This window comes from Lynx rufus, unplaced genomic scaffold, assembly GCF_022079265.1.
Source record: "Lynx rufus isolate CCGP_SWC_20201006 ecotype Redwood Valley unplaced genomic scaffold, mLynRuf1.p SCAF_4, whole genome shotgun sequence".
NCBI lineage: Eukaryota > Metazoa > Chordata > Mammalia > Carnivora > Felidae > Lynx > Lynx rufus.
This window is the reverse complement of record NW_025814856.1, coordinates 17,595,334-17,619,057: the sequence shown is the minus strand read 5'-3', so window position 1 is coordinate 17,619,057 and position 23,724 is coordinate 17,595,334. Positions and strand designations below refer to the sequence as shown.

At 44.9% G+C, this 23,724-nt stretch overlaps 1 protein-coding gene across 3 annotated transcripts in view; it reads right to left on the bottom strand.

The window, feature by feature from the left end:
* Positions 1 to 2,557: 2,557 nt before the first annotated feature.
* ARIH2 (ariadne RBR E3 ubiquitin protein ligase 2) overlaps positions 2,558 to 23,724 on the bottom strand; it is a 49,049-nt gene continuing 27,882 nt past the window's right edge. For 2 of the 3 annotated variants that reach the window (XM_047094870.1, XM_047094872.1), the window contains 13 exons: positions 21,719 to 21,786; positions 17,130 to 17,193; positions 15,431 to 15,581; positions 14,233 to 14,354; positions 12,663 to 12,772; positions 11,094 to 11,211; positions 10,044 to 10,094; positions 9,932 to 9,953; positions 7,921 to 8,072; positions 7,195 to 7,338; positions 6,492 to 6,560; positions 5,148 to 5,231; positions 2,558 to 4,928 (listed from right to left, as the gene is read on the bottom strand). In XM_047094870.1, coding sequence (XP_046950826.1) covers positions 4,857 to 4,928; positions 5,148 to 5,231; positions 6,492 to 6,560; positions 7,195 to 7,338; positions 7,921 to 8,072; positions 9,932 to 9,953; positions 10,044 to 10,094; positions 11,094 to 11,211; positions 12,663 to 12,772; positions 14,233 to 14,354; positions 15,431 to 15,581; positions 17,130 to 17,193; positions 21,719 to 21,786 — 1,227 coding nt within the window. In that variant the 3' untranslated portion in view covers positions 2,558 to 4,856. Of the gene's footprint in view, positions 4,929 to 5,147; positions 5,287 to 6,491; positions 6,561 to 7,194; positions 7,339 to 7,920; positions 8,073 to 9,931; positions 9,954 to 10,043; positions 10,095 to 11,093; positions 11,212 to 12,662; positions 12,773 to 14,232; positions 14,355 to 15,430; positions 15,582 to 17,129; positions 17,194 to 21,718; positions 21,787 to 23,724 lie in introns of those variants that run through there. The other variant, XM_047094871.1, reaches the window with a different exon arrangement.

The following is a 23,724-nucleotide window of genomic DNA, read 5'->3' as shown; positions in this document are numbered from 1 at the left end:
TGAGGCAAGTCCCACTAGTGGCTTCTCTCTACTCTGTTAATACACCCCCTCTCCCTATTTCCTTCTAGAAAAGTGGAGTCTGCATTTTCTGGTCTCTCCAGTAGAGCGGGCCGGGGGCTTGAGTGGCCACCTCTTTCTCTCAGAGATTTTACACACAACAGAAGGTTTCACCAGTGCTCAAGCACATGGGTGCATCTCGTCCAGCCACCCTCAGGGACCATTTTGTCAATCTCCTTAGGATACTACAGAGAAACACTGCTCAACCAAAGGAGACATTCTGGACATTTCTCAGAGGGGAAGAGGGCCAGGTGGTAATGGGAACTGTTACGGCTCAATGGCTCAGCCAAAGTTGGGATGCTGACCAAACACCACCACTGGTCGAGCATCCCGTTCCAGATGGAGTGGGAACTGACAGTTTTGTGGGTAACCAGGTAAGCCTGGACTCCCTGTGCGTGGAGGTGAAGACAGAGGCAGTGAGGGCCTGGCCCTGCTCCCTGAAACGAATTCTAAAAATAAGTAAATAAATACTAGAATGGTCACAAAAGAAATGTTTCTGATTCAAAAGGAAGAAAACTCTATTACCAACTTCAAAGTGTCCAGATTTCCTGCAGCTTGTCTTTACTCCAGTTAGGTCAGAAGTCTCTCAACTTCCACGTACACAGAACAATTGAAAACAAAATTTCCCCCCAATTGTATTAATCTTCTAAATTCTTTAATGTGAAAAACAACAACCGAGTCACAGTTTTACCAAGGATGTCATTATTTTCTGGTACCCATGAATGAACGTTGAGACCATTTCCTCTTTAGCCTTTTAATATCTATAATTAGATCACCTTAAAATCTTCATACTGCTCATTTTTTCTGAACCATTCTCCTATATTCCTATCTCCTGTCTCCTGTATCCAAGTGAGTTATGCCCACTGCCATGCACAGCTCCTTCTTTAACCCATCACCAGACAACAGAAGGCAAGCAAGCCTGTTGGAGCTCAGTGGATGGGGAAGGGGGATAGGAGAGGATGCTCATTGCTTATTTCTGCTCCACCTGCTGTTGGTTGTGGGAATTTCACAACCATGATATAAGCTAACTTCTTGGCCTTTTAAAACCCATGTTCCTTTTGGCACCTAAGGGCCATAAGGTCTCCCTCCCTCCCTTCCTCCTTTCTTTTTTATGTTATTTTCTGAGAGAGTGAGTGGGGGAGGGGCAGAGAGAGATGGAAACAGAATCCAAAGCAGGCTCCAGGCTCTGAGCTGCCAGCACTAAGCCTGATGTGGGGCTCAAACCCAAGAGCTGTGAGATCATGACCTGAGCCGAAGTTGGACGCTTAACAGACTGAACAACCCAGGTGCCCCTCTTTCTTTTTTTAAGTAGGTTCCAAACCCAATGTGAGGCCTGAACTCATGATGCTGAGATAAGCGTCGCATCCTCTACCGACTGAGCCAGCCGGGTGCCCCATTTTTAAATTTATTATTTTTAAAAGGACCATAAGGTTTCTCACTGCTCAGGCTGGCTCACCTTAAGAGGGTGGATGTCCTGGGGCGCCTGGGTGTCTCAGAGGACTAAATGGGCTATGTGCTCAGTAATCCTTAAGTGTGATTATCTTGTAGGGACAGAAACTGGCCTAACAAGCCAAAGCCAATAGCTGTGTCCTCAGTACCCAAAACAGGGCAGAGACAATGCTGATTGTTGCATGAACCCTGGAGACTTACGTGGAAAATCCCTCCTCTAGCCAGAATGTGTTATCTCTTGTTCTTTTAAGATCTCTAATGGTATAGTGATCAATTCCATCCGTGTCCCACATGTTCTGGAGGCTCTGAGCGGGTAAAACCCATGGATCTTTTGCACACCACTGTATGCCCAGTGCCGTGCATGGGGCGTGGAGCATCCGAGGCCCAGGGATGAGCAGCTGTGGCGTTCAGATTGGCAGGGTCTAGGGCCTCTCTGGCCTTGCCTGCCCTCTGCATGCTGCCCACAGCTTTGGAGCCTTCACCCCTGAGCTATCACTGAAATTGCTGCCACTCTTCCCACCACAAGCGTGGACCCACTCGATCAGAACCCAAACTCCATTTCCTGTCCTCAATCCTTGGGATTAAACTCTGTGCACTCAGGTTTCTGTCTAGGGTCCTCTCTTTGTAACACCAGAGCCCCTGTGAAGCCACAACACCCCTGCCATACTGTATAACCCTAGGCTTCCACATCTGCTTTGCAGGGACCCAGGGGGTCTTCTGGATGAGGGGCTCAGGGCCTCAGCAGCAGCTGCGGGGCATTCCCACTGGTAGTCTGCTACAATCCCAGGATCTGTGTGTGGTGGGGGGAATGGTATGACTTGCAACCCAGGGAGGGAGAGGAGAGCAAAAACTGCCAGGATATTCCACTTCCCTCTGGATGCCCTCTCGCCAGCAAGCCAGAGAAGGCAGAACAGAGGCCAGTGGGTTCTTCCCAGCTCTCTAGAGGACGGAGCTGATCAGCAGGAAGACCCCCATTTGGTGCTCACTGGCCAGAATCCCCTGGGGTATTGGCTCAGGTTACTTACATCCTTGGAAGAAAGACCCTACACAGTTTTATAATCAGAAACTTTCAGTTTATTTTGAATAAACCACTCAACATGGAGCAGATGACATTGCCTCAATTTTTTCTTTGAAGAAAACAAAGATATATGGTAAATTCATGAAAACACTGTGCCTTCCTTTATCTTCCATCCTTTGTAGGGCAGAAAAATTCTGCCTGATCTTTCTCATCTTCCTGATGATGTTAGCAAAGGACAGCTACTGGGGACACAAAAGGAAGCTCTCCACAGGTCAAGGGCTGCAGGCTACTGTCTGGGCACAGAACCTCCTACAGCTCTAGTGGTTGGGGGCCACAGCTGGGTACAAGTGCACTATGTGGCAGCCGTGCAGTCCAAACAATGCCCAGGGATGCCCAGGGTGTGACTTAAGGCGCAGAGCTGCAACACAGGTCCTGTGCCACGGTGGTGACACGGAAAGGACTTAGTAAGAGAGGTAAAGGCTCCAGACGCCAGGATCTTCCACATGTCAATGCAGCATTGACACCCACCCCGAGGTCCTGCAAGCAGGCATGTTCCTCCTTCAGTGAGCTCCCGACTGTTCCAATTCTGGGCTCATTTGCTGCCCTCCTAGCCTGTTTTCCCACTCCACCCCACAGTTCCTCCCTTGTAGGTGATAGAAAGAGACAGGACCTGACAGGAAGAGAGGGAGCCTGTAGCCAGCTGTGTACCCCATGATCCCAAGAGTCACAGCTGTCTTCTATCTTCAAGAGTGATTCAGTTTACAGCTAACATGATACCTGGGAAATTGCTGACCAAGGTGAAAATGTTTGAATATCAAAGAACTTCCAAAATAATATTCACAGATCTCCCAAGCAACTCTTCTAGGAGGTTAAGGAGGCCCTGTCGAGTATGGACAGCCTCAGAGGGGAGGCAGTGAACAAAGTCACAGAAACCCCAGGAATCACAAAAGTAACTTTTAAAAGGCCCATAGGACCAGGCTCAGGACAGGCAGGACACCACACAAACCACCTGTTCCTTTGTACTCTACTGTGCAAAAGCTGGCCTTCTCCCCTGACCAGCCCTTCTAGCATCATAGCTGAGACTACAAACCAAGGACTCTCCTGGCCTCAAGACTCCCAGACCCCAGAGATGGTGTCCTCCAACAGCTAAACCCAGGCAAGTGGGAGAGCACCCAACCCTCCAGAGCAGCCACAGAACACACTCCAGATAACATAAAAACCACGTGTGCAAACAAGGCCCCTGAGGCAGGAATACCAGTGCCCTTGGGAGGGCCATGCTGAACTCTGACCCTGAAGTTCACCAGAGAACAGTGTAGCAGGACAGTGTCAGGTTATGAATGGCCATCTGTGAACCTGGTTAGTTACACCACCAGAACACTGGCACAAAAGAAGGGACCAAGGTAAAACAAATTTGTTTGGGGGAATAATTCCCTTTAAAAGTAGATCTCTATCTTTAGGAGACAAAATGAAACAACTGTGCTGAACTCACATCCCCTGGTCTGGAGGGCCACAAGCTCACCTATGCTTTGCTGTGGGCTGGTCTCAGTAGCCAGACCCAGGTAAACCTGGAAGAAAGATGAGCTCACAGACACATAGTGCCATCAGACAATGACACCCTGTGACAAGGCCCTTTTCTGTATTATCTCCTCACTGCAAGGTGAGGCAGGTGCATCCAACCACTAAAAGGCCTCTAAGGACCAGGCAGAAGGCATGATGTGATTCTCTGCGCTCCGTGCCCATTACACAGGCCAACTCCATTCCCCACCATCTGCCACCCATGTTCTTCCCTTGGGACACCAGCTGTGGCCAGACACATGAGAATCCAAAAACAGAGACCCCTGGGGCCCTCTTACAGTAGACATTCTGAGGCAGTGGGGGCAGGCAGCAAATGTTATATTCTAAGTAAAATAGCTAGAGGGTAAAACACTCCATTGCCAATTTATTTTTAAAAAGGGTTCTGTGTAATTCTATGGTTTGCTTTTTTTTTTTTTTGTATAATTATACAACTTTTGAAAATTACATAAGTTGTAATGATCTAATACTATTAATAGTCATTCAGAAAAAACTTTCCCTCCCTCCCAACAACCATCCAGGGGGAATTAAAAGTCCTGAAAAGAGGCCAATTCAACATGACCTCTACCCTGGTAAAAACAAAAAGCAAAAAGATGAGAAGAAAACAGAAGTGGACTAAGAGGTGTGCGGCCAGTGTCTCTCAGGAGTGGGGCCCTGGCTGTTGCCTGGGGTCATGAAAGGCAGAGCCTGCAGCATGCAGTACGGCAGCCAGGAGGCCTCGCAGCCACATCTTCCTCACTCCAACACGCCCATGTCCCACCTAGGTGTCATGGAAATCCTTCAGCAGGGTTCTCCTCCGCTGCTCTGCTATGTGCATCTGGTTCTCTAAGTCCTGCAGCAGGAAAGCAAGATGGTGCTCACACGGCCGTCCCACGCAGGGAGCAGCCAAAGCCATGTCCACCATGTCAGGGGCTATGAGGAGTCAAAGGTTCTGCCCTCCCCACCCTTCTCAGCAGCAGCTTCTGGGCCGCATGCTAACAACCCTGTCACTTTTAACACGGCAGTCCTCCCTGGCCTGCAACAGAAGGGCCAACAAGAGGGCAGCACTTACCCCTCTGTCATAGCTGTCTGCGCGCTCCACTTTCCATGACAGGTTTTCGATCTCAGCCTCCAGCTGAGCCTGCTGGTATTCAAACTGTATGGGCAGAGCAGGAGGGTCAAAAGGAGAGGGGCTGCAGCCGGGGCGGGGCCTGCAGATGGAGGGGCAGACGCAGCACCTCAGGCTCGCAAGAGCTACCGACAACCCTGATACTGTCCTCAGCGAGCAGAGTTAGTTCCTGGAGCCAGAGCCAGAACCCGATCAAAAGGCTACCTGAGGAGCACAGCCAAGTGGCAAGGCTACACTCACCCTCTACCCCAAAAGACAGGGGGAAAATTTAAGCCATTGAAAAGAATGCTCCCAACATACAGGGAAACAGATGTTGCAGAAGCAAATCACAATGGATCTTCACAGACATGGCATTCACAGAATCTTTCAGTTTTTCAGCTCTTCAAGTCTTAAAAATACTCAAACCATCTGACTTAGTAATTGTATACCCGTTGTACAATTATACACAAAATGTTCCTCAATGTCTTATTTGTAATAATGAAAGTCAGAAACAATAAATGCCCAAATGATGGTATGACCATATAACAAATCATTTATCCTATTATTAAAACCGGTAGTTACCAGCCTGGTAAATAATGACAACTGCAACAATAAGCAGTTATAACAATTGAATGCGACATATATAATTAACATTAAATAGATAAAAATAATTCTAAAAGGCTGAAAAATGCTAACAGTGGCCATTTCCTTCTGGTGGGATTATGGATGATGCAAATGTTTTTCTATGTTTTCCAACATTTAAATAAATGTGAATTACTTTATAATTGGGGGAAATAACCCATATCTAAGATACAGAATTAAAGATGTAAAAGAGTCCACTATAATTCAGAGACGTGCATGCTGGAGATCCTCCCAGGCATGGGCGCTGGCCTTCCAAGTGACCACAGAACTTTTTAGCCAATTGCCCTATAAATATAGCTGTTCAGGGGCTTTGACATATCTACCTTACTATTACACAGAATGCCAGGGCATGCAGTCTATTTAAAGATCCCTAGAGGAGAAGTGAACTTCAAAAACTGACAGCTTTTAGGGGATGAATCACTGGAATCTACTCTTGAAATCATTATTGCACTATATGCTAACTAACGGATATAAATAAATAAAATAAAATAAAATAAAATAAAATAAAATAAAATAAAATAAAATAAAATATGTATTTAAAAAAACTGACAGTTTTGTTCTGCCCTCCCAATAGCTAGAGTCTGGTCCCCACTCTCCTGGAAAGTGCTAGTAGACAAGGGCACCTGTGAAGCTAAGAGGGCAGAGCAGAGGACTGCCTGGCCTTACCAATTTCTTCCTGGGTCCAGACTCCATGTAGTACGCGTATGGGTAAGTGTACTGCAGGGTGTATCGGCACTGCAATAGGAGAGAGAGAAGGCACCTGTGCCTGTGAACCTAACCCACATGCATCTCAGGCAGCTCCCACAATTCTTACCCTACCATGCGAGTTAGCCTGGCCCTGGCCCTGGCCCTGTAGGTGTGGGCCCAAAAGAAATGAGGCTGAGCTCAATCACGGATTAATTGGGAGATAACATGGGAAAAGCTGAAACAAAAATGGTCACAGAAGAACCCACAGTTCCTTTTTTAAACTCTGATTTATTACCAGCAGCTGCCTCAAAGGCTCTTCCCTCGAGTCGGACATCAGAGTCCACACACACAATCTCTTAGCTCCCTCTGAGTGATGTGTGGATGAGACAAAAGAAGAAAAGAGTTTGAGTTCTCCCTAAGGAGAACTAGAAAAGGGCTTGCAGTTCCTTCCCTGGGGTAGAGGCAGTGGAATCCTCTTCTTGGAAGTGCCCCCCACTGCCTGCAGCAGGCTGGGTCCTCAGGGGACACAGCCCAAGGAAACATGGGCCCATAAGCAGAAGTGTGCAGAGCTGTACACAGCGCTGCGTTCCCTTGCCCCATACAATGTTTCCCATCCTCAGAGGTTTGGGCCTAACAGGGACAGGCGCTGGACCAGGGATCAGAAGAGTGAGGCAGTACACACCTTAGCCAAGAGCTTGGCAGCATTCTGTAGGTACTGCCAGTCGATCCATGTCCCCAGATTATTCATGACCCTCTCCTGAATCTTTTCATGAATCCGCTGGTACGTCTGTGCCTCCAGCTGCAAGCTCTTGTTGTGGTTTTCCCACTACAGGATACAGAGAAAGGAGAAAAGAGCAGAAGTCCACACAGAAGTTCAGAATGGCTGACACCTTGGTTGGCACAGGATGGCCACAGCTTCATCTAACTTATGGGGACTGTGTGTCCTTGAGAGTGCAGGAGGAGGACTTCTTCAGTCCACACTACTAACCCTGTCTGCCTGCCAGATCACCCTACCCTCTAGGGCAATAGGGCTCCAACCCTGAAGACTAAACAAGGCTAGGTACCCATTGGTCTACTGTGCTTAGAAACCAAATGTGCCATGCTTGTGGGCTTCTGAAGAGTCTTCCTGGGAAGAACTGCCCTCTAAATCTGATTAAGATGATAGCGGATGGAAAAGACTGATGGTCCCCTCATTGTCCTTCAGCCATCATTCAAAGAGCTTGTTGGTCTTGGCTGCTCTCTGGAACCTGAAAGCCACATTTATGGAGGTATCACTCAGGTCCACTGAAGGAGCTCCATTCCCTGACTTCCGTGTGCACATACCAGTATACCAGTCACTGGGAATTCTACCTCAGAAGGCCAACTGGAAGAAGCCCAACCCTGACGAGCAGCTGCAGAAGATGCCTACCCTCTCAAAGTAAAACAAGTACTTCTTGAGGGCCTCCCTGGCCTGGGCTTGCTGGCTCTGGTTGACAATGTCGGGGTTCTCCTTGTACCGACTGCACTCATAGTACTCGCTGCCATGGGTCTTCCAATCTCCTAGACACATCCAGCAGAAGTCTGTGAAGGATGGAGAAAGAGGCATTTACACCCACAAGATAAGATCACATTCCTCCAAAGGCACAGGCAAAGCAGTAGGACAGACAGATCCTGTGAGGGGAGTGGGGTGGGGTTGTCACCTGACCAGAACTTCCCAAGGGTACCGTTTTCCAGATGGAATGTGCACATCTCCTCTCTGTCACATCCCACTGTCCCTGTAGCCTTTTCTTGTTGATATGAACAGTAGCCAGAGGAACCTCTCAGTTCCATGAGCACATAAGCTTGGTGCCTTTTTAACCCAACACAGGTAGATGCTGACTGTACAAGACCACTAGTAGGCTGTGTCAATGCCACTGAGAAGCAGAAACTTGTCCAATGAGGCCCATCTGTTCGTCCAGAACACATATTTCCCTCCTGACTACCTCCACCCTCGTAACACCCGTCCTAAGAAGATTTTGTACATGAAGCTGGGAATAAAGGCTTTCCCCTATTCTGTCATTATTTAAAAAAGAACATTTCTATAAAACCAACAGCTACCCAATAGTTCATATTCAGAATTATAAGTCTGCTTCTACACTAAGGAAGCAAAGAGGGAAAAATAAAGATCTACTATACATCCAACAATTACCATCTCATGGAGAGGAGCCAACCAGTCTGTCACATGGCCAAAACCTGATCTATAACCTATCTCTGCCAAAGACACCGACAGTGGGTAAACTCTGTTTTACCAGGATTCAAGTTGGCTCACTGACTTACCAAAAAGACCTCTTATAAAAACGTGGAGGAGCTAAAGCCAAACCCAGAGACCTAGAGGTTGTTCGCTTCCCTTCTCCTGGAAGCCCTCGCCAAATAGCAGCAAAACTGTGATCTCCTTAATCAGGTAGGTTGTGCTTGCTATGGTCGTAAATATTAGGGTTGCCCGTATAGGTGGTAGAACTATATAGCAAAGCAAAGGATGGTAGTAACTCTGGGTGGTAAGGGATGGGGAGACTATGGGAAGGGACACACAGGGAACTTCTTGAGTGTGAGGAATGTGATGGGGTGTTCACTTTGTCATTTCTCTTTAAACCGTATGCATGTCTTATGCACTGTTCTAAGTAGATGATACACGTCCCTCTCACTCAAATGCATAGGGTGGGATACCACTGAGGAAATATGCCACTACCAGTGGTCTATCTTCATTCTACACTTCAATCGCTATTTCCTTCTAATGCCTTGCCATGTTCACTCTGATTACAGTGGGCTCCTGGGAAAAATAGCATGAGATGAGACCCTTACAAAGAGAAACCCTCAGGGCCCCCTGGTCAGCATCAAAGCTGCTGTGTAGACTTGCCTGGTCATACTTTCTACTTGGATTTTATTTCTTTATTTGATCTTGCAGGAAGGAAAGCAAAACCAACAGGTCCTTCTATGCAAGCTACTCCTGATGGATGAAGAAGATCCGAAAGGCCAAATCAAAAGACCCTGTGGAAACTTTATAAAACCTTGAAGGAAGACTATTATGTTACTCCTTCCAATAAAACAGCTGCTCTAAAAGATATCTGTAAAGTAGCACAGATAAACCCCGAACTTACCTGCCTTGGCAAAAATAAAAAGAACACACTGAAATCTTCTTGGGTGACTGAGGATCATGAGGTTGTCAAAGAGTCATCCCAACCTTCACTTCTGACTATATGTGTGAGCGAGATGGCAGCAGGATTATAAGAGGCACCAGAAAGTAATAAGTCAAAAATCAAGAGCTGCTTTACGCTGGCGATTATAAGTGACCAAGGCTGCCCTTTGTTTTGTCACTTTACTACAAAAGCACTCACTAAACAAGCACTGGAGACCCATGCACAAGACTGTGCTGCTGGGCCTTGTGCACCACACCTAGGACTCACCGTGTTTACACTTGGAGCATTGCTGTCAGAGGGAAACAGAAGAGAACATGTTAAGGGCACGCTGACCAAAGGCTCCATGGCACATATGCAAAGGGTACAGGCTTCTGCTCACCATGTGATTGCAGCCTCCGTTCTTCTCAATGCAGATGTTACACTTTGGACACTGAGGAGACAGAAGGGCGCCATTAGGCTCACACACCACCAGGCTGGTTCTAAGACAAATTACACAAAGCTCTTGGCACCCGTGCCCAGCAGCTCATCGTGCGAGCCCTTCTGGGGAGGAGCATCTCACTTAAATGTGGCGGGTTGCTGAGGCTGGAACAGCAATTCAAGGAAATGAGGTCAGCACGTTTGGCTCTGAAACACTCCAAGCACTGGCTGAGCCCCACTAAGTCTTCCACCATCTGTCTCTGCCACGAGGCTGCTCAGATTAAGCACAAGCTGAGTCAGCACAATGTCTTCCTGCTTGGAAAGAATGCCAAGCAGCACAAGAGCTGCCACACCAGACCACGTCCTGGTCAGCTTGCCTGGACTTCTGCCTCAACGAGAGAGCAAGGAAACAACCTCTAAAGCTCACCTGCTCTCATTTGAGAGGTGCCACAACGTAGGCAGCAATGCAGAGACCAGTCTGACGCTCTGCTCTCCCATTGCCACGAAGTAGACTATGTTTAATGTCACAGTCACAGCTGTGTTGTGAGTGCAGCAACTCAGCACATGACTGGCATAGGGTAGGTGCCAAGTCACCCAGGGTTCAAGGGGCTGAGGGCCATGTTTTCCCATGGGAAGTTTCAGAATGAGAACTGGGCATGCCCAGGCTTGCACGAAAGCCTCGCTCTTTATTATGTGTTGCTATCAACCACCTCCTGCCCAAGGCTATTAAAGCCTGGGACGCATTAAAACAAAATCTGGTTTTCTTCTAATTAGTTCTTCTACTGGTCAAACTTTTCCAGGTAGGTCAGCATTTTATTAAAATAAATGCATCCAACGCATACTATGATAATCCGCTGCCAACTCTGCCAAGTCTGGGAAAGGGTCTGCAGACTTCAGCAAGGGCCCTGGGGCCCTGGGTGTTCCGCACTCAAAAAGCCAGCCAGCCTCCCAGGCGAGGACCTAGGCAGCATTAAGGAGGGCAGATCCATGACAGGTAAGATACAGTCCTTACGTCTTTAGTGTGAGCACTAATGTAGTTGGCTGTTTCGGAGTCATCTGCACACTTCGTGAGCCATTTCCGGATTGTGGCGCAGTCTGTGGGGGCGTGATACATCTGACGACACTTGAAACTTAAAACCAGAAAAGAAAGACATTCAAATAATTGTTAGGGCAGGGTCCTATGTTTTCAATTTTCCTTCTGTCCAAGCCAAAAGATACTGAATTAGAGCTTTTCAAAGAAGTAAAGTTATCTCTCAAGGCCTTTGGGATCTTTACTTACCCAGAATTATACTTAAAATATTGTATGAATTTCTCTTCAATCTAAGCACTTCTAAGATATACTCTCAATACACCCAAATAAAACGTTTCTGTCTTAAATTATCTTGTGTGGTGTCAACCCTCTTTGAAAGGATGTCAAATTCAGAGTTTACTCAAAGTGCACGGTAAGGTGCTCTGAGACAGATAACTTAGCTCAGATCCCAGGCAAAGCCGAGATCCACTTTCCGAGAGCTCTGACTTAGCTCCCAGCCAGATGCACACAGTATGCACATCTGTCAGAATGGGTGCTGCCTGCATGATACATCTGACGATGCCTGAAACTTAAAATCAGAAGAGAAAAACACTCCAACACTCACTGGGCTACAGTTCCGTGTTTTTAATTTCCCTTTATCCAAGCCAATACTATGTTGGGTAGTGAAGGCTCTCAGGCAAACAGTCTAACAAATGCCCCAGGGGAACAAGTTCATAACAAGTGACACAAATGATGGAGAGCAACTATGCTACTGGTTCTTAACCTTTGGTAAGCCACAGACTCCCTCAACAATGTCTTGAAAGGCAAGAACACGCGCGCGCGCGCGCGCGTGCACACACACACACACACACTTTCCATGTAGTTTCTCTGAAGCGCTACCATGGATCTTCTAGGGAGGCATGATTAGGGACAGACATAGATATGGACCTAAATTATGGCTCTGCCATCACCTTGCACACCTCCATTTCTTCCCCAAGAACATAAGGGTAACAGTATCAATTGTACAGAGCTGTGACAATGAAGTTGACGTGATGAGAATAGTGTCTTTCCCATGGTAAGCCTTCAGTACACGTTAGCTATTCCCATATCTATCGAATGGAATAAACTCCAAGAAGATGTAAATACTTTTATGAATTACAGTGTTTTAAAATTAACCTACGCAGGCCAACATGGAGAAAGATTCAGATGCTGAAGATTGTTGCTTTCAAATACAGGGATTTGGGATATGGGATTATCTGTGCAGGCAAATACACCCCCACATAGACACAATCTCTGTGCCATGAGTCTTAGCAGCATAAACCACAGCATAGTCTCCAAGAATCTGTGCCACTTTTTTGTCTCTGAGCACTGTCAAACATCCCATGGGACGTGAGATGCTGGGTACATACTTGGAGCACTGCCCAAGTGGAGCCCACTTGGAGCAGAGCTGCTGTTTAGGCTCTAAGACCCTGTCTTTCCCAGTCCCACCCTCACCCACAGCAACAGCAGTGGTGCTTTGGAGGAGGACAAGGCAGGAGCCCAGGGATGCTCAGCACTCACACTCACTCTTACCAGAAGACCTCGTTGCACCGATTGCACTGTACTCGGCGAGCTCTAGGCTCCTGTACCCGAATAACCATGGGGCAGTCTGCACCAGGGCACAGCTGGAGCTGGTAATGACTCTGTGAACACACCAAGGGGAAACAATGAGGACATCCCCTAGTCACTGCTTCCAAATCAGACCTCCCTGAGAGCTCAAACACCTTCTGTTCTTCCAGCTGATGACTTCCATCAAAGGGCTATAGGAATTCAGAAAGGATGCCACAAGGAACTGCATTAGGTAGATACTGAAGACCTCTAACGTTTAGCTAAAACTAGATAGCAAATCACTGGAATGACTTAAGGCTAGATTACAAAATGGAATACAGAATTGTGTCTGTGAGATGAAAGTGCACAGAGACCAGGTCTGGAAAGGAACACAGCCCAATCAGCTGTGCATCTGAAGGTATTATATTAAGTGAAGTAAGACGAAGAAAGACAAATACCGTATGATTTCACTTATAGGCAGAATCTAAAAAACAAAATGAACAAACACAAAACAAAAAGGGGAAGGGAGTTATGGGATGGGTAAAATGGGTGAAGGGGGTCAATTATATGGTGATGGATGGTTAACTAGACTTACCGTGGTGATCACTTTATAACATATACAAATACTGAATTATTACATCACACACCAATTTTCCCTAAAAACAAAAACTCTGAAAGGCTCGATGACCCTCACGCATGTACCAAAGGCAGCAAACAACACAAAGAACAAGGCACTGCTTATCCCACAGCACGTGCATAAGAAGACCGAGATGAGTCAATCCAGTAAGCTCAGGCACAAAAGACAAAGATGAAAACTGTGCTGCATGAAAGCAGCAAGTCTCAACTGGAAGCCCAATGGAGGGGATGGACTCCAAACGCTGGAATTCTGGACAGGTTTTTAAACTGCACAAGAAGCAATACCCCTTCTCTGTGCTAAATCACACAGGGAACCAAATGCAAGAGCAACTCCTGAGATCTCCATGACTCATGTTCATCCCCTGACATACAACAGCTTGTTAAGCAGCTGGGTAGAAGGTGAGCACGCCTGACCATTCTATCAGAGAAAATCAAGGTTCAGAGAGGTAAAATAATGGGTCAAAGCCTACACAGTGAGGAAGTAAGAGACGTGGGATTCACGTTATTGTCAGTCTGACTCCAGGGCGTATGTTCTTTCACTACCACTCTAGTGGTTTCTAAACTTTTAAAAAGCTGTGCAGCTCTTTCTTCAAATTACAGCATGTAGGAACGCCTGGATGGCTCAGTCAGTTAAGCGTTCAACTTCGGCTCAGGTCATGATCTCTCATGGTTTGTGATTTTGAGCCCAGCGTCAGGCTCTGTGCTGACAACTCAGAGATGGAGCCTGCTACGGATTCTGTGTCTCCCTCTCTCTCTGCTCCGTCCCCCACTCATATTCTGTCTCTCTCTCAAAAATAAATAAACATTAAAAAAAAAAAAATACAGCACCTAATGGCAGCTTAGTCTACGAAGTAACCGTGATGAGAATGGATGGGAAGTAGGTCCAGGAAGACAGAGGCACAACAGGGGCTGGGCATACCTCCACATAGTCCCTAAAGAGGTAGCGCCTGTATTTGTCTCTCAATTCTTCATTGGGCAGCAATGGAAACACGAAGTCCTCTGGTGTTCGCAGTGGGCAGTCCTGAGCCATGCAAGAGACTCCTGTTGAACAAAGGCAACACGATGGACAACTGCGTCGCAGAAGACACAACAAGAATATATTTCCCCACTGAGTTCAACCAACAAATTCAGATTCCATATAGGAAACCCCTGAAGCCACAGAATGTATTAAAAAAAGAGAAAAATTAATATATTTACAATGATGCAACTAAGATTTCTCTCAAATTACATATAAATCACAAATAAATAGCACCACTAAAAAGGCAGTATCATCTAAAAAATCCTACACAGTACTTTGGGCACCTGGCTGGCTCAGTTGGTAGAGCATGCCACTCTTGACCTCGAGGACGTGAGTTAAAGCCCCGACTGGGCACAGAACTTCATTAAAAAAAAAAAAAAAAAAAAAAAAAAAAAATCCTAGGGGCACCTGGGTGGCTCAGTTGGTTAAGTGTCTAACTTCAGATCATGACCTCATGGTTTGGGAGTTTGAACCCACTTTGGATCCTCTGTTTCCTCTCTCTGCCCAACTCCTCCCCTGCCCCTCCACTCATGTGCAAGTGCACGCTCTCTCAAAAATAAACATTAAAAAAAAATCCTATATGGTTCTTGGCTAACAATTTCATTTTGTGATGTTTAATATTATGTGCAAGTGATTTCTACCCAACACAATGAGATTCTGCAGACACCATTAATGTGATGCTAAGTTAGATCCAATATCAAGTCATACTCTAACAAATACTCCTAGAACCAATCACCAAATCTGAATTATGTTATCTAAATAGCAGCAATCTCTGAGTGTTTCTGAGTTATGGTTGCCACTTGGGCTATCAAGATAGGGTAGGCAGCTTAAGGACAGTTCTCCCAAAAAGTAGCCTTGCACTCACACTAATGTTTACATATATGCCCAAACAATAGCCTTAATCATCTCATTTTGTTCAGGACTGAGAAAAACCTTGCGACTATTCAACCTGTGTTTGGAAATGGAAACCAATGGTTCTGACAATAAAAACCTCAATCAGGCTCAGAAGAAAACACGCAGCTGACCTGAGTACCTAAAGGGGCAGAGTTGAAGATAAATACTTCATGCTAGCCTTTTACAAATTCTGTGGCAAACTCACCTACACCCACACCGTCCTTGACAAGTACTGAGCAGTGCTGCTCCCAGCAGCTACGGCAAAACTGGTGCTGACAGGCCAGAGAAAGTAGGTTTTCCTTCCGCACAAACTGCATACACACTGCGCAGTGGTGAGGAGGGTGGGCTGTGGGAACCTGGGGAGAGGCGGAACAGAATGAGTAAAGAGGAGCCTCTAGAGTCTGGGAGCCAAAGGGGTGCCTCACACAGCTAGGTCTTTGGGAAGTGATTCTGACCCTGCAACAAGTGTTAGAGCTCAACAAATGTGTGGGCTCTACAGGTCCCAAGAGTTCTGAACAGAAAGCATAGATGAGGAAGACTTCCTAAAGGAGATGGTGCCTGAGTGTTCACCCTGGACAATCTCTCGGATTCAGAGAGGCAGAGGAAGGCTGAATGGAAAACTTACAGTAGTTTGTAATGTCAGGCTGAAAAGCTCAGGATTTCCAAATTGCCAAGGTCCTTAGAGGTCATTCAGTTCAACTTCTGCTTTTAGAGGCTACTGGGTTCTTTTATAAACTGCCTCATTTGATGAACAGAGCTGTCCCTCAACAAATACTACAGAGGCTCTTAGAGGCTGAGCTGAGCGTGTAAAGCTTCTAATAGTCCCACTGCAGGTTTACTTGTCAAAGACAGTGCTTTCCCCATTATTAATGCCCAAAACACAAAATATTACAGCTTTTACTAAGTCACAACTCATCCTTAACATACTGCAGAGATGTCAAGTACAATTAATTTAGAGGATGAGGAAGGCTCCTACTAGGAAAGAAACCTTCTAGGATGTGGGCAAATAACCGCAAAGCTTGAACTCCAGAATCCATGCCATGCTACACAAACTGACAGACAAAAACAATGTGGGGACCCCTGGCCCAAGCCACAAATTGATGGAAAAGTCCACTACAGGTTTACATTAGGTTCTTGGTTAGCTCACTGGGAATACAAAAAACAACTTGAAGAAAAAGACCGTATTCTCATGTTTATCTAGTATGCTCCTAGAAATGTTCTCCCAAGAACTACCGAAGTTAAGTGGCAATTTGAGCCCCAATTCTTCCTCCTAAAGAGTGTTTCCAACATGGCCTTATTTATTTGAAAATATTTGCTAACTCCTAAATACATAGGAAATTGCCATGCACACTGTAAGATATAGTTCCTATCCTTAAAGCACACACAGTGTGGTAGGGGAGCTGAAAGGATGAGTGAGTCGGTACCTCACACACGCAAAGACTTCAAGGCATAACTAGAGGATTTTGGAGAGGAGAGATCGCGGGAGACAGGCTTTGTGAGAGAGAGCTCAATTTGGGTCTTTAACAAATGAGTTCCACTCCCACAGACAAAGATGGGGACAGGGTCTGAACATTCCAAGCTGGGGATAGCATGAGAAGAGTCAAAGAGGCGTGCAGTAAGCTTGGGAACACCAAAGAACCCAGCAGGAATGGAACGCAGGCTGTGTGTAAGTGTAAAGAGCAAGGTGAGGCTGGAGAGGGCCCCAGGACTGGCAATGATTTATTCTCCATCCATGAGGAAACTCTTCCAACTATAATGGAAATGGAAGATTTAGGCCCATGTTGGAACAAAAATCTCTGGCATGCTGTACCAGAAACAAAGCAAGATGGTTCTCAATAACACCTTAAGCCACAGCAAGAGCCATGTGTGTCAGGAGAACCCTTGCTCAAGTGGGAGACACTCACATGTTTCGAGGGACTGGGCTGAACTCGAGCCTCAACCAGCAGCTGAGCAGAATTAGACTTGTATCTGCAAAATACAAGCAGAAATAAAGGGAATCAGAAATGAAGATAAGCATTTTAACCTGTGAACAAAATCAGAAGACACCAACAAGTGCTGCAGTTGCACTAAAGTGTCTTTGTCTCTAATTACTGTCTGACAGAACCAAGCTTCCTTTTCCTTTGTATAAATACTTTTTCCTCTTTCAACTTTTTAGTTCTCAATTCGTATGAGAATAATAACCCTGCTTCAAAGATACGAAACTATAAGAAAAATACTTATGAAATACCATATCTGTTTTCAATCCCTTTCATGAAATATAAGCAAACAGCTCTGTGTCTTCAGAACAGGGAATGATATCTTAAGACATAGAAAATGCAGAAGTGCCTGGCTGGCTCAGTCAGTAAAGTATGCAACTCTTGATCTTGTTGGTTGTGGGTTCGAGCCCTGTGCTGTGTGTAGAGATTACTTAAAAATAAAATCTTCAAAAAATAAAATAAAAAAAGGGCACATGGGTGTCTCAGTTGGTTTAGCAGCCAGCTCTTGATTCCAGCTTAGGTTTCATAACACGGTTTGTGGGATCGAGCCCCAATTCAGGCTCTGCACTGACAGAGTGGAGCCTGCCTGGGATTCTCCCTCTCCCTCTCTTGGCCTCTCCCCTGCTCTTTCTTTCTCTTTCTAAAAAATAAACAAACATTAAAAAAAAAAAAGGGGGCACAGAAAAAAGTATACAGGGTTCCTGGCGGGCTCATCAGGGAGAAGCATGTGGCCCTTGATCTTGGGGCCATGAGTTCGAGCCCTACATTGGGTGTAGAGATTACTTAAATAAATAAAAACTTAATTAAAATTAAAAAAAAAAGCATAAAGGAAAACTCTGAAATATTATGTTAAAGAACGTCAGTTCAGGGTGCCTGGGTGGCTCAGTTGGTTAAGCATCTGACTTCGGCTCAGGTCATGATCTGGTGGTTCATGAGCTTGAGCCCCACACTGAGCTCTGAGCTGACAGTGCAGAGCCTGCTTGGGATTCTCAGCTTTCTGTCCCTGTCCCCACCCCTCTCTCTCAAAATAAATAAGTAAACTTAAAAAAAAAAGAAAAGGATATCAGTTCATCAGAACACACCATAAAGTGAAAAACCCGGCTATATAAATAAATAGAAGGTAACTCAATACATATATAACAGGCAAAAGACTGATATTCAGAATAAATAAAAGCAAATTTCCTACAAATCCATTTGAAAAGACAAAATAACAAAAAAAAAACAAAGACAGAACAAGCATTTCATAGGAAAAAAAAGTACAAACGGCCATGAACAAGAAAAGATGCTCAACCTCCATAATAATCTGGGATACTGAAATTAAAAACAATTAGATGCCATTTATACCCACCCACCAGATTGTAAAACTTCAAGGGTGACAGTATCAGGAACATTCGTACCACTGGTGGGCATATAACATGGTACAATCACTTTGGAAACATTTTGTCATTTAGCAAAGCTAAAGAAACACACACCCTATTGCCCAGTAACTCACTTCCTACACTCAACCCTAGAAAAATTATATGACACTAGTGGTCATACACACGAGTTTTCAGAGCTGCATTATTTATAACAACAAAAAACTAAAATTCACAATCACAAATGTTGACAGGAATATGGATAGGATGTCTTAAGATGCAACCTTATTAATTTAAAAAGTTTAAGAATACAGACAGCATGATTCCATGTCTGTAAAGTTCTAAAAACATCCAAAACTAAAGGATATATAATTTAAGAATAAATAAGAGGGGCGCCTGGGTGGCTCAGTCGGTTGAGCATCCGACTTCGGCTCAGGTCATGATCTCACGGTTTGTGAGTTCGAGCCCCGCGTTGGGCTCTGTGCTGACAGCTCAGAGCCTGGAGCCTGCTTTGGATTCTGTGTTTCCCTCTCTCTCTGACCCTCCCCCGTTCATGCTCTGTCTCAAAAATGAACATTAAAAAAAATAAAAAAAAAAAGAATAAATAAGAAAATGATCAATACTGAATTCAAGATACTGTTTGCTTCGGAGAAGGAAGGGGGTGTGGCTAAGCAGGAACTGCCACCAGAAGCTTCAGAATAAAATGTCCACTTCTTATTTGAATGGACACTTAAATGTGTTTGCTTAATCACTCTTTAAAACCTATACATTATCACGTGTGCACATACATTTTTGAAAAATTAATATTTCATAATCAAAATTTAATTCTTTTCTGGAATGAGGTATGAAATATATACATTTAAAAATAAAAACAGGGGCACCTGGGAGGCTCAGTCGGTTAAGCATTTGACTTTGGTCATGATCTCACCATTCCTGAGTTCGAGCCCCCGCATCAGGCTCTGTGCTGACAGCTCAGAGCCTGGAGTCTGCCTCAGATTCTGTGTTCCTCTCTCTACCCCTCCCCTGTTCGTGCTCTCTCTCTCTCAAAAATAAATATAAAAAAATAAAAATACAAAAAAATAAAAAATTTTTAAAAAAAGGGGCGCCTAGGTGGCTCAGTCAGTTAAGCATCAAACTTTGGCTTGGGTCGTGATCTCACGGCTCATGAGTTCGAGCCCTATACTGGGCTCTCTGCTGTCAAGGCAGAGCCCACTTTAGATCCTCTGTCTCCCTCTCTGTCTGACCCTCCCCAACTTGTTTTCACTCTCTCTAAAATAGATGTTAAAAAAATAAAAATAAAAACAGGTGCCTGGGTGGCTTAGTCAAGTGTCCGATTCTTGATTTTGGCTCAGGTCATGATCTCATGGTTGTGGGATCAAGCTCCGTGTCAGGTTCTGTGCTATCATCATAACATAAGAGAATCCCTGCTTGGAATTCTCTCTTTCCCTTTCTGCCCCTCCCTCACACACACTCTCCCTCAAGACAAATAAATTTTAAAAAGTAAAAATAAAAACAATTATCCTGTGGCAATGAAAGTGCCACACAAAACCCAGGAAAATGCATTACCCCAAAATCAGGAATCTGAGCAGGGAACAATGTCTCATGTAAGTGTGACTTCCTTATTTCACTTAGAATGCCTCCCTTCCACTGCTTTTATTCCTACTTCTCACGCTAGTAATCTTAATATCTGCAGCCATCTTGTCCTTTCCCAAGTTAGGCTACAGAGTCTGGGCAGTGACAGGTACCCCACTGCTGGAACCTACATGGTTCCAGAATTGTGAGTAGTAGAAACAGCACTGCAGACAATGGAAGTTCACACAGAAGTCTATCTAAATGTATTCGGCTCTTAAGGATAGAGAGTGAGAGTGAGAATGCAGTGGGTGGGATCAGGAGCACACTTGCTCCTTCCTGAGTGAGCTAAGCTGCTCCAGTGGGTACAGCCATCCCAGTTATGTTTAGCCTGGAAAAGGAAAGGTATGACCTTCCTTCCTCTGAAGATAAATGGATCACACCATTCAAAAAAAGACTCACTGTGGTGTGAAAGGGCAGGAGTGGCAACCAGTGATTCTCACCAGTGGCAGTTTTGTTCTCTAGGGGTTATTTGGCAGTATCTGCTGATCTTTTTGATTTCACGGACTGGGGGTGCTAATTTCAGTGTGCCAGATTATTATGAAGGTTGAGTATCTTTTCATGTTAATGGTCATTTGAGCTTTCTTTTCTGTGAAATGCTTGTTTGGTATTTTGCCCATTTTTTTTAAGTTTATTATTTTTTGGGGGGAGGGGGAGGAACAGAGAGAGAAAGGGGGGGGGGAGACAGAGAATCCCAAGCAGGCTCTGCACTGATAGGAGCAGTGGGGCTGAATGTGGGGCTCAGGTTCAAGCTCAAGAACTGTGAGATCCTGACCTAAGCCAAAACCAAGAGTTGGACACTTAACCAACTGAGCCACCTAGGCGCCCCTTGAACATTTTTTGTTATTTTGTCTTTTCAAGTGGATTCTGCCAAACCTCCTACAACTCACAAAACAGTGTCCCCATGACAAAGAGTTATCTATCCCAAAATGGCAGGAGTGCTGAGGATAAGAAACCCTAAGCTAGAAAGAAGCACATGCCTATGAAGGTGGGACACAGGGACTCGTCCCAGAGGGTGCAGGAGGAGGAGAAACCCCTCCTCCTAAGAACTTCCAGGATACCTCAAGACTTGAAGATCAGAGCCAAGAGCTCTGGTTCTGATGGTAAGCTGGCCTATCTTTTCTGAAGGTAATATTCAAAAGTATGTTGCATTCCTCACTTGATATATCCAAAAGAAACAAATGGAGATGTTGGCAAGTGTTATCTAGAAGGGCACTGATTACAAATTTAAAAAGGCATAAAAAAACTGAACTAACTTCACTGTCTACAACAGGAGTTAGGAAAAAGCATGGAACATCTATGTGATAAAATACTAAGCCAGCAATAAAACTGAGGTAGAAAAAAATATAATGCAAACATGGAAAAATATTCACCATATACAGAGACGAAAAAAGGATATACAATATGATCCAGTGTTTTAAATATATAATATGCACATTGCAAGGATATACTCCAAAACATAATCACCACTGGGTGGGTGGGCAGAGAAAGAAGCTATGGGCAATGCCATGTCTCTTCCTCCAAACACCTTACCTGTCCAGTATCTCTGCAACTTGCCAGTGGAAATTAACTAATATAAGTTTAGCAACTGAATGAGATACCTAAAAAGAAGAAAGAAAAAAAAAATCAAATTACAACTGTAGTTTCTTTCACAGAGCTCCACATTTTGAGAAGTGCATACACATTCATGTCTACAGCAGGCCCAGGCTTGACTTCCAAATTCTTCCTCTTGGTTCTCTGCTTCATCTTTTAAGTTCAGACTCTTATGATCTTAGTGATTTCCCAGATCTCTTTAACTTTTCTTTGTTTTCATTAATGACCCTTCCAAGAAATCAATCTGAATTGAATCTTAAGCAAAATCTCCCTGTCTACAGTTAACAATCCAGTGTTCAATTTAAGCAAAAAAGCTGTGTTCTCTAAAGTGGTCTATGTTCCCTCAAGCTGCTGTAGGAGGCCACACATGGGAAGTGCACCTCTAGTTAGGCCCATTACTTGCAGAAAATCTCTAGGCTTGGACTTCTTGTATAATTCCAGCAAAACAACACACACCTATATAAAATCTCCAAATTCCTGCCAACCAATGAGCCCTGATTGCAGGAAGATTTAAAAGCCTTGGGGCACCTGGGTGGCTCAGTCAGTTAAGTGTCTGGCTCTTGATTTCAGCTCAGGTCATGATCTCACTGTTCATGAGATTGAGCCCCACATCAAGCTCTGTGCTTACAAGTGCAGATTCTGCTTGGGATTCTCTCTCTCTACCTCTCTCTGCTCCTCCTGCATGTGCGCACGCGCACTCTCTCTCTCTCTCTCACTCTCTCAAAATAATAAACTGGGGAAAAAAAGTCTATGGGCAGTCTTTGTGGCCCCTACCTTTTAAAGCACACTTGTTATTTCCCAAAAATAAACAAACATTGAAAAAATAATAATTTAAAAAAAAAGGGTGCCTAGGTGGCTCAGTTGGTTAAGCGTCTGCCTTCGACTTAGGTCATGATCTCGCAGTTCATGAGTTTGAGCCCCACATCGGGCTCTGTGCTGACAGCTCAGAGCCTGGAGCCTTGTTTGGATTCTGTATCTCTCTCTCTGCCCCTCCCCTGCTCAGACTCTGTCTCTCCTTCAAAATAAACAAAAAAATTTAAAAAAAAATGTTTTTAAAGCACACTGGTTATGGCTGTCAAAGAGTCTCAGAAGGTGCTTTGAGCTAGCAATTCTACTTCTGTAAATTTTTCTGAAGAGATCATAGAGGACAGGTGTACCACAGTGTTTTACAAGAGTAAAAAATTAAAAATAAACTAAATGTCTAATAAAAAGGAACTAGGTAAATAATATATGACATATCCATGCAATGAACTATGCAGTCATTGAAAAGGATGTTACAGAAATAAGTTTGACATAGAAAGAAGTCCATATTTTAATATTAGGCTAAATAAGCCAGTAGTAAGATAGCATGTACATGTTATAGCCACAATATCCTGTTAATAGGGGAAGCAGACTAGTTACAAAAAGGAACAGCCTGAGGTTGTCAAGGGTAGGGTAGGGCCACAGAAGATGGGGTTGTGTTTGGAGGTCTAGATGAGGCTTCCCAGAGAGAGCACTGCAGAGCAGGAGGGTGCCACTAAATCAAGGAGAAACGAGAAGCACACTTGAGGCCAGGGAGCTAAGAGAACACACAGAACCTTAGTACTCTGTTCACTGGACTGAGTCTTTAAACTGGAGCTACCAAGGAACCGTAAGGTAGTACATGCTTGGTCCACAGATAAGAACTGCAGAGAGGGGAGACACAGTGACCAACTTGTAACCCCTGCTCCTAGAGCTCAAGTTACTCCTGAAAGGAGACAGATGCAACTTACTAAGCAAGGGCATATCCCAGTGCATAATCAGTATCAAAGGTTGTGCACTGAGTGAATGCCTTTCTGTCTTGCAGCCCAGGAACATCTGGAGAAAACCCAGGTTTCAAGACAGCACACTTCACTAAGGATGGGGGTCCCCACTTCTCTTCCATGCACGGGAAGAGGCATCAGACTCAGGCATGTTGCTGTAGTATT